General features: G+C 41.3%; 1 protein-coding gene across 3 annotated transcripts in view; it reads left to right on the forward strand.

The window, feature by feature from the left end:
* DDX4 (DEAD-box helicase 4) overlaps nt 1-7,917 on the forward strand; it is an 81,488-nt gene extending 73,571 nt beyond the window's left edge. For all 3 annotated transcript variants that reach the window (XM_054987674.1, XM_054987673.1, XM_054987675.1), the window contains 3 exons: nt 4,140-4,410; nt 4,499-4,606; nt 7,540-7,917. In XM_054987674.1, coding sequence (XP_054843649.1) covers nt 4,140-4,410; nt 4,499-4,606; nt 7,540-7,620 — 460 coding nt within the window. In that variant the 3' untranslated portion in view covers nt 7,621-7,917. The remainder of the gene's footprint in view (nt 1-4,139; nt 4,411-4,498; nt 4,607-7,539) is intronic.
* The last annotated feature ends 3,527 nt before the right edge of the window (nt 7,918-11,444 follow it).

The following is an 11,444-nucleotide window of genomic DNA, read 5'->3' on the forward strand; positions in this document are numbered from 1 at the left end:
CCAAGATCAGAAGATCTTTGTCAAAGTTATACAGGAGGAAGCACTGAAACTCTCCAAGCAACAGATCAGTGCGGGTCGTAACATAGCCGATACTTATGTGAGAGCGCTGGCCTCGTCAGTGGTTTTGCGGCGCCATGCTTGGCTGCATACCACCCCTTTACCTCTGGAAACGAGAGCAAAGATAGAAGACCTCCCCTTCGAAGGTACAACGCTGTTCTCATCCAAGACTTATGAGTACCTTTCACAGAAGAGAGGATCACCTAACGGTGTGCTCTTACGAGGTCCTGCCCAAACACCCTTCAGGTCAGCGGTACCCTTACCGCCAGCAACATCAGCGGCAACACCCTTATCGGAGGAGATCCTCAATATACGTATAGACAGCAAGGTCCCCAGCAGGGGCGTTTAGAGAAGAAACGGTCTACTAACCACAACCAACAAGGCCAGAAACCTTCTTCCAACAAGGAGGTGCCTGGACAAGGACAGTTCTGACTAGAACTGGAGCAGCTGATTGTGTTTGGTGACAGATTGGCAAAATTTTTCCCTATCTGGCAGGAAGTTATATCTGATAAATGGGTTTTACAGGTAGTTCAATTTGGTTATAAAATTGAGTTTGAATGTTGCCCGTCTCTCACTCTCCCTAGTTTTACTTCACACACCCCTTCTGAGGGTTTGCAGATGGAAGTGGGACAGTTAGTTGCTAAGGGAGCGATAAAACAGGTCCCTGTTAGTGAATTGCAATTGGGTTTCTACTCGAATATGTTTTTGGTAGATAAAAAAGATGGGGGAGTTAGGCCTATTTTGGACCTTAGATGCTTCAACAGACATGTGCAAAAGAGAAGGTTTAGAATGGTGACTCTAAACATGGTATTGCAGCTCTTGCCGCATGATGCTTGGTTTGCGGTTGTAGATTTGAAAGACACTTACTTCCATATTGCAATTCATCCCTCACATAGGAGTTTTTTGTGTTTCATTTGCAACAACAGCGTCTACCAATACCAGGTTTTACCATTCAGACTTTCTACGGCCCCAAGGGTTTTCACAAAATGCATGGCTGTAGTGGTTGCATTTTTGAGGAAGCGATGTTGTTTCCTTTATCCGTATTTAGATGATTGGCTCATGGTGGCTTCGTCCACGAACGCCTTGCAAAGGCACATAGGACTTGTGATAGACACTTGCACTAGACTGGGCCTTATTGTAAATTTTAAGAAGTCGTCCCTTAGTCCATCCCGGAAGTTACAGTTCTTTGGAGCCATGGTAGAATCAGGAACAAGGCTTTTCTCCCTGCGGAGAGAGCTAGGAGGATCTGCAATATGGTGCAGCGGTTCCAACAGTGCAGATTTCAGTCTGCCTTAGATATCCAGACCCTACTGGGTTTGATGGCGGCCACCACCTCTGTTACTCCCCTAGTGAGGCTTCGCCTGCAAAGGCTCCAGTTATGGTTTCTGTCTGTGCATGACTTTGAGAGGCAGGATTTGAACAAAAGATATTCAGTTCCCCGGAGAGTGTTCAGCTTTCTGTCCTGGTGGATGGTTGAGGAGAATTTATTGAAGGGCATAGACTTTGGCATGGCACAGGTGGATGTGTCTGTCTTCACCGATGCTTCCACTTTGGGGTGGGGGGCACACTGTGGGCCCTTTAATGCTCATGGGAGATGGCTAGCTCCCGAGTGTCAGCTGCATATTAATGCTTTGCAGCTACGTGTGATTCGTTATGCCCTTATATCTTTTTCAGATACGATCCAGCAGAAGTCCGTTCAGGTGCTAACAAGCAATTGCACAGTCATGTTTTACTTGAACATGCAGGCGGGCTCCACGTCAAGGACCCTGTGCGAAGAGACCATGTGCATATGGAGTGAACCATAGTGAAGGGCATGTCCCTCCAGGCTGTACATGTTCCGGGCACCAAAAATGTGAAGGCAGACCTGCTAAGCAGATTAAAGACAGAAAATCACGAGTGGACCCTATTGGACACTCACCTGTTACCAGTGTTCGAAGCCTGGGGCCGCCCAACGGTGGACCTGTTCGCCAAAGAATGGAATAAGAAGGCTTTGATCAGAAGTGGGGTCTGGGATGCAACTCCTGGGGAGATGCTTTCCAGATAACCTGGAGAGGGCACTTCATTTATGCGTCCCCCCTTCCATTAATAGCTCTGGTGGTCAGCAAAATTCAGAGAGACAGACGACATATTGTATTAATAGCACTATTTTGGCCTAGACAGCATTGGTTCCGGCACGTGATGCACCTGTCTCGGGGCTGGTGGCATCGCTTTTGACTGGAACTGGATCTTCTGATGTGCGAGGGGGTTCGTTTTCGCGATCTACCCAGACTGAAATTGACGTTGTGGTACACAAGAGGGCTGGGACCCTGTCAGCCAGAGTAGCCAATATTGTCCTTAATGCCAGGAGACTGAACACGAAGAGATCTTGTAGCTTTTAAGTGGGAGAGATTTTCCAACTGGGTGACTCAGAAAGATCTGGACCCTTTCAATTGCCAGATTTCAGACATTTTAGAGTTTTTGTTATCACTCAAAGATCAGGGCCTGTCCAATTCCTCCGTAAAAGTTTATCCTGCCACTATTTCGGCGTTTCATCCCAGGATCGATAGGAAGACGGTTTTTTTCACACAGCATTTCTAAGTCTTTCCTTAAGGGTCTCCAGAATGTTTCCACCAGTTAAGGAGATAGTGCCCCAGTGGTCACTCCCACTTGTCCTTGCACAACTGATGCGACCTCCCTTTGTGCCCTTGGCTACTTGTGATCTTTGCTTCCTATCTCTGGTTCCCATTACTTCCACTAGGAGAGTCAACGAACTGGCAGCCCTCCGTTCGGACCCTCCCTTTTGTAAGATTCATAGTGGGAAGGTGGTGCTGCAACCAGATATAAAATTTAGACCTGAAGTTTCTAATCAATTTCATTTGGCTTAGAACATTGTTATTCTGGTGTTTTTTCCGAATCCTTCCTCGGATTCGGAATGGGTCCTTTACTTCTTAGATGTGAGGAGGGCAGTGTTACTTTATTTGTATCGCACTTCTGAATTCAGGAAAGACAAGCATATATTTCTATGTTATGCGGGTCCCAAGAAGGATCAAAGAGCTACGGCTCAATCTATAATTCGTTGGGTAGTCTCGGCCTTTAAGCAGTGTTACTGCAGAGCTGAATTACCTTGCCCTCTGGAGGTGCGGGTTCATTCCACAGGAGCCCAGGCGTCTTCCACTGCCTTCTGGAAGAAAGTTCCATTGTCTGACATCTGCGGCACAGCAATGTGGTCTTCATCTGACATCTTTTTGAAACACTATGCGTTGGATGTGATGGAGAGGAGAGAAGCTGCGGTTGGACAGGCTGTGCTGCACTCTCTCTTTCAATAAAGTTCACTCCCACCTCCAGCTAAGAAGCTTGTTAGTCTCCCATGTGGGACTGCACAGAAGACAGACAGTGAAAACAGAGTTGTACTTACTGTAACTGCTGTTCATTGACGACTTCTGTGCAGGCGCACATGCCCTCCCTCCTACCCTGCTGCGTTCTTCATTGCTTACAGGATGGAACCAGTGGCTCTGGAGAACTGGAGGGTCGGGGGCGCCTCCTCCCAGTGCCATGGGAGTGGGAAAGCCCACTCATGTGCACTGGGGGGGCGAGCACCCCCTAGCGGACTTAGCTTGAAAAACCTACCGGTTGGCAGGCCTGCAAATGCACAGTCCCATGTGTTCCTGCACAGAAGACATAAGTGAACAGCAGTTACGGTAAGCGTGACTCTGTTTTATTACTGTTATACATGACCTTATTCCCTGTCATTTTGTGCTTGGCCCCACCTCCTGTGGCAGCTGTTTTGTGGTTGTGCCTTCCTGCTCCCTGTGTCAGTATTCCATAAACGCTTGGAGACTCAGAAAGGTTGGGCATCACAGAATATATTATTCTGTGTAATACATGCTTTTGACTTCTGTGTGGTTTTTGCCTGGAATCAATTAAACATGTAACAAAGTAGACAATGTATGACAAACTTTGGAAGAGCCATAGCATATTAAAATATTACAGATTTAATACACGTATTTTTCCTAAAATTGCTACTCAGATTGATTTTGTTGCTCATTTATCAAAGTTGGTGTTTTAAGCTATCATTGCAGACATCTTGAAATCTCTCTTTGCAGTGATCGGGAACAGAGAGAACGAGAAGAAGCTCTTCATGATTTTCGTTCTGGAAGATGCCCTGTTCTTGTTGCAACATCAGTGGCAGCAAGAGGCCTGGATATTGAGAATGTTCAGCATGTTATAAATGTTGATCTTCCTTCCTCAGTAGATGATTATGTTCACAGAATTGGGCGAACTGGACGCTGTGGTAACATAGGCAAAGCAGTTTCTTTCTTTGATCCTGCTACAGACAGTGGTATTGCACAGCCCCTCATCAAAGTGCTTGCAGATGTAAGTTATTTTGTTCCTGCAACTTCTTTTTTAAATGGATGTTACCAAAGTGAATAATGTATAACATAATGGATTTTTTTTGTTATAGGCCCAACAGGAAGTTCCATCATGGCTAGAAGAAATTGCTTGTGGTTCCTGTCCCGTTGGTTTTAGCAATCCAAGAAGAAATATGTTTGCATCTGTTGATTCTAGAAAGGTGGATTTTAAATAGAATTATTAATGATATACAAACATTGCCTGTTGGCTTAGATATTAAAGAATGTCCTGAAGATAAAACTAGGGAGAGTCCTTGAATCCGTTCAATTTTCTTTTTTCTCCTTTCACAGTAATTGCTATTAAGCATTCAACTGTTTATACTTACTGTGTACAAATATAGAGGGCAACCTTTCTAATTGAACATAAGGTGAAAACCAAGAAAGGCAAACTGTTCGATGTACAGAAAATGATGTATTCAATAGAATCACAATCAATGAATCACAAATAGTAATGGTTTCTCCACACAGTTAGAGCAATGAATCACAAATGATAAAGCTCAAATATCCTGATATGTATAAACACACAGGACCACCAAATTGCAATGTAATATCAATACATGTGTAGTATATTATAAAACGTTAGGTCACCACAATGAAACAAGCTATACAGTGTCCTTCAATCTGTAGCAATCAGTGAAAAGTCTTGTTAATAATCGTGTGGGTGTTGTAAATCAAATAAATTCATTTCACCGAAGGAGTCGACGGGCTCATGCTTGCATATTTGATATTCCCGTTTCACAGTAATTGCTTCCTCAGGGCAAATAATCTATACAGAAAATATATTTCGTAATACAAATTTGTTTGCATTATACAGAAAATCGCATCAAAAAATAAACCCCAGGTATCACTAATTACTCTTACCCAATAAACACTCCACACTCACACACAAGTATAGACCAACGTTGATTTCAAGCACCACAATGGGTAAATGCGGAACAATGCCCCTGAGTCATTCAATCAATGCCTATTTTATATCTGCCGGCTTAAAGGGACCACAACTAGCTTTCTAAAATAAATCACAAGCAGCAACTTAAATCCATGTCATTGTTCAATCCAGTTGGTGTCATACACTTCAACCTGAAAATATATTCCATCTCCCATTGGAGAAGTTTGGATTTACTGTCAGAGTACCGTGATGATTCAAAATGACGGAAAACTGAGACTTTAAAATCCCGGATTCCGTGACCAGCTTCTACAAAATGTTTTACTAGGGGTGCTTCTACAACTTTCATTCTAAGTCTAGAAAGGTGCTCTTGAATACGTACTCTAAGAGCTCGAGTAGTGCTACCCACATAATTTACATTCACATTGAATAATATAAATCACGTTGCTGGTTTTGCAGGTTGTGAAAGTGACTTGTTGTCTGTAATACACAAGGTCTGGGTTGTCAATATCTTCCAATTTAACCATCAATTGACAGACACTGCAATCACCGCATGCAAAATGTCCCCGGGGTAAATTGTCTTGATGGCTCCTTTGAACTCAGATCTAACCAAAATGTCCTTGATGCTCCGTGTCCGACAATATCCTATGGAGAGCTCAAATCCACATCCTGGAATATCTTGAATTAGGTGCCAATGGCGCTTGATAATGCGAATAATTTTAGAGGACAGAATGGAAAAATCATTTGCCCATTTAATACCAGGATTTCCTTGTTGAGTTTTACGTGATAAGAGCTTAAGAGTTATGTGGGTAGCACTACTCGAGGTCTTAGAGTGCGTATTCAAGAGCACCTTTCTAGACTTAGAATGAAAGTTGTAGAAGCACCCCTAGTAAAACATTTTGTAGAAGCTGGTCACGGAATCCGGGATTTTAAAGTCTCAGTGCTCCGTCATTTTGAATCATCACGGCACTCTGACAGTAAATCCAAACTTCTCCAATGGGAGATGGAATATATTTTCAGGTTGAAGTGTATGACACCAACTGGATTGAACAATGACATGGATTTAAGTTGCTGCTTGTGATTTATTTTAAGAGTAATTAGTGATACCTGGGGTTTATTTTTTGATGCGATTTTTTGTATAATGCAAACAATTTTGTATTACGAAATATATTTTCTGTATAGATTATTTGCCCTGAGGAAGCAATTACTGTGAAACGGGAATATCAAATATGCAAGCATGAGCCCGTCGGCTCCTTCGGTGAAATGAATGTATTTGATTTACAACACCCACACGATTATTAACAAGACTTTTCACTGATTGCTACAGATTGAAGGACACTCACTTGTATAGCTTGTTTCATTGTGGTGACCTAACGTTTTGTAATATACTACACATGTATTGATATTACATTGCAATTTGGTGGTCCTGTGTGTTTATACATATCAGGATATTTGAGCTTTGTGATTCATTGCTCTGTGTGAAAAACTATTACTATTTGTGATTCATTGATTGTGATTCTATTGAATACATCATTTTCTGTACATCGAACAGTTTGCCTTTCTTGGTTTTCGCCTTATACTTACTGTGTGGCAGATGTTGGAAAATGCTTCCATGGTGACAGTTCTCCACCTTGCAGTTGTGGGGTCTAAATAGAACGTGCCATGCTTCTCCCAGGAATTTCTCATGATGTGGGTTTTCTGCATGATGGCAGTAATCCACATGGTAAATTTCTCTACATGTCGTTGCTATTTACCATAGTCTGTGTAGAGAAGGTTACTTTAGTATCAGTTCATAATAGCGTTCTTACTGAGAACTAAGCAACTGAAATGTCAAAGTGAAAAAGTTCTCGATCTTAATTGGGTTCTGGTGTAGAAAGGTATTGTCAGATCTGCTATGTATCTGACCAGGTGAAGTATTTTAAGTGTTTTATTGTCATTTATAGACAAGACTAATTAGGAGCATACAAATACACAGATAAGATCAACCTCAGGATGTGTCTTCATTAAAATCCGTAAGTTACCCACTTCTGGGAAGCCCGTGAATCCGACAGCAAACAGGCTGATAACATACCAGTAAGCACCTGCCTTATTTTCTGGCTGCTCAGAAGTGAGTAACTTAAAAGATCTTAACCTTGAAAATAATCATGTGGTAGATTTTAGTATTGAACATAGCTTCTCTATCATAACTGACATTTGCTTTATTTTGTGCAGGCTTTCCAGAGCAAAGAAAATCAGCACAGTGGAGGATTTCTTGCATCAAATACAAGTCCAGCTGATGAGTCGTGGGATTGACGACCTACAGTGATGGAATGAAGTTCTTGACTTATCATGCTAAACTTTCCAAGCACAATAGATATGTGAAAAGTTATCTGAACCCGGAATACATTTGCTTAAGCCCCTTTGATTTCTGTGGCACTTATTTCCAAGTAAGTATGTTTAGGATTGTGGTCTTGAGTTATTTAAGAAAATATTGATGTTATTACCACCAATGTTCAGGAAAGGTGGATAGATGGGTTATACTTAAAAGAAGATTGTTTTGTTTTATCTTAAATGTTTTGTTTGCTGATATCTTGGTAGTTGGTGAATTTACAGAAATTTGTTGTAAAAACTTGTTATAAAAATTACTGTAAAAAACTGCTTAATAAATATTTAGGATCCTATCTGGTGCTGTGGATTTTATAAATCTTTAACACTCCTGACCATGTTTTTCTCATTGTATAAATGAGCATTAGCATCCTAAACATTATGGATGTCTTATGTCAGTTTTCAATGTTTGATCTCAAAATGACACAGGTTACAGTAGCTTGAATGCCTGTGGCAAGCTTTAAGAATATGTGTTCATAAGTTAATTGGGGGCATTAGCTGTATTGTTCAGAATTGGGATGGAGAGACAGTGGTGCAGAGATGGGTCTCTTAACTTACAGGTCTACAAGATTTAATTTGCATGTTAAGGCATCTGCAGGAGGTGGTCAAGTGTAGAGATGTGAAATTCCAGAAATTTTGAAGTTGCCAAAAACTTTTTTCCTGCCCCCCCAAACAAATGGAATATTTAGGAAAAACTGGAGGAGTTAGCCTTGTTAGTCTGTAGTAGCAAAATCAAAAAGAGTCCAGTAGCACCTTTAAGACTAACCAATTTTATTATAGCATAAGCTTTGATCAGGCATCTGATGAAGAGAACTTGATTCTCGAAAGCTTATGCTATAATAAAATTGGTTAGTCTTAAAGGTGCTACTGGACTCTTTTTGATTAGGAAAAACTGGAATACATTAAGTGCTTACGTTCATATAAAACCTAAACTTTTGCTGGATTCAAGGACATATGCACTCCTATGGTGGAAGGGTAGTCCAATTATACTGTGAAACATACCCCGGGGCGAAACTACATATTCTGCCCCCAAAATAATAACTTAATGGTCATCTCTGGGATAAGACAAAGAACTAGTAGGCTGTCTCCAGGATGGGACAGTAAGCTGGTGAGCTGTTTCCAAGGTGAGACAATAAAACTGGGAACATTTGATAAAGCCTTCCTGAGAAAAACAAGGGGCTTCGGGCCTTCCTGTGCTGAAACAGTATTATCTTGCAGTTAATCTGGTCAGCATCCTTAAGATGCTTTACCCCAAGGCAAGAGATGGCTGGCTGACAATAGAGAATTGTATTGCGTGCCGCAAGTCACTTGCAGATCTGGTAATAGGCTGTCCCTAAGCAACATCCATCACATGTAAAGGACTATTTATTTCTAAATTATTCTATGCGAATTTGGGACACTGTCCGCTCTCGCTTAACATCTAATCCCTTCTTGATGTCTACCTATAGATTTCACCTCTGGTTCCCCCCAGCAAAAGACTCTGGGGCTTTTAAATCTTAGTGGGATGCAGGTATAATGAGAGTTGAACACCTCCTAAATAATGGACAAACAGTCCCTTGTTCTGGACAAACAGTCCCTTGAACGCCAGCATGAGATAAATATTCAATGGTTCCAATACCTGCAGGTCAAAACAACGTTAGAACATTTGCTCAAGTTAGACAATTTCAAGACATCCTTAACGGCTTTTGAACTTTTACTGAAAAAAGGCAATTCAACCTCCAAGGGTCTGATATCTAAACTATGTGAAATAATGCTGCAGTTCACTCTGAGTCAATCATGCTCTTTTCAAAACGCTTGGAAGCTTGACTGTGATGGCAGGGTGGAAGAAAAGCATTGGGGTGATATTTGGAAAACCTCAAATAATTGTTCCAAAGTACTCTCTGTTAGAATGCAATGTTTTAAGCTGTTTACAAGGAGGTATCTTACTCCAAAACGGATCTCCCATATCTTTTAAGTCCAGCTCAGCCCTTTGCTGGAAAGGATGCAACACCTTGGTTCTTATATACATTGTTGGTGGGAATGTCCAGTGATTGAATCTTTCTGGCGTCAGATTCATTCCCTGATTTTACAAATCACAGGAATTGATCTACCTTTTCTCCCAGAATCATTCCTATTGACATATTGGTCAAACTTGCAACTGCAGAAAGATAAAACGGAGACCATTAGCATCCTCATTGCAACTGCTCAGTTAACAGTAGCTGCACTTTGGAAAAATTCAAGCCCCTGGCATAGAGCAGTGGTATAAAAACGTTTGGGATCACTTCGTGATGGCTAAATTAGCGGACAGCATGACACAATAATGCTGACTACAGCACTAAATTTCATGCACCTGGTACCCAATTTTGCAGCATCTCTCGGAAAATGATATCCCTCCTAGAACTATACAAAAATTTCCTACATTTTTGAAAACCTTGGCTGTTTAAAATTAGAATATGTTTTACATAATTTTTTGATTGTTATGTTTTACTGTATTTTAATGTTATGTTTAAATTTTAATTTTTTTAAAAAATTCAGGAACTCCGGGAAGACTCTATTGTCTCAGGATATTTGCACGTCTCCAGAGCTTGGGGGCTGAAAACTAGTCTTGCTTGACACTTCACAGTGTCATTTTGCGTCTCCCGGCAGGGATCTTGCTTCCATTTTTCTGCCTGGCTTAGGCACCGTTTCTTTGTTTAAAATACATGCAGAGAAGGGCTTTATGATATTGCCATATTCATAAACCAATATCGTGAGGGTAAGTCTGACTGCTAACAATTCCAGACCTACTCATCTACAGAGGAGTCCAATATTACAACATACCCAGACTCAAACTGACAGCCTGGTTGAGTATTCAGTAGGAAAACTCCTAGAGGGGGTAGTTGAAGTTATCTTTAATGCTAGGAAACCTAACACCAGAAATTCTTATTCCATCAAATGGGACAAGTTTGTTGATTGGGCCAGATATAAGGGTTTGGACCCTTACGGATTGCTTTTTAGCCCAGATATTAGAATACTTACGCTCAAACAAGATGGTCTGTCCATCTCGTCTATTAAAGTGTATTTAGCTGCCATCTCAGTGTTTCATTCCCCAGTAGACAAGAAGACAATTTCTAAACATTTCCTGAAAGGGTTACATAACATTTCCACCCGTATTCCAGTGGTCATTCCAGCTGGTTTTAGCAAAGTGTTTAATGAGACCCTTCAAACCTTTAGCTACTTGTCACCTGAGCATCTTATCTATGAAGGTGGTAGTTCTTGTGGCAATTACCTCTGCTGGAAGAGTAAGCTAACTGGTAGCAGCATGCGTGAATTTCCTTAAAATCCACATGGAGAAGGTGGTCCTTTGAACTAGTCTGGAATTTCTCCTTAAAGTGGATTCCAAGTTTCACATCTCACAGGAAATCATACCCCCGTGTTTTTTCCATCCACCATATTTGTGGCTGAAAGGATACTTCATACACTAGATGTACAAAAATTAATTCTCTTATCTAGACCATGCAGTCTTCTTTAGATCAGTCATCCAGTTATTCATTTGTTATGCAGGTCTGAATAAAGGGGAAAGGGCCACCTCACAAACGATTGCTAAATGGGGAGTTCAGGTCACAAAACTGCGCTATAAGCAGGTTAACCTACTTTGTCCTTTGGAAGTTCATGCTCATTTCACCAGGTCACAGGCATTTTCAGTAGAGCTTCTTAGAGGGATACCTCTGCAAGGTATATGCAGAGCAGCAACATGCAGTTTGGCTGACACATTTTTCAAGAAATGAAGGCTA

This window comes from Eublepharis macularius, chromosome 8 (assembly GCF_028583425.1).
Source record: "Eublepharis macularius isolate TG4126 chromosome 8, MPM_Emac_v1.0, whole genome shotgun sequence".
In the NCBI taxonomy this organism is placed as follows: Eukaryota; Metazoa; Chordata; class Lepidosauria; order Squamata; family Eublepharidae; genus Eublepharis; species Eublepharis macularius.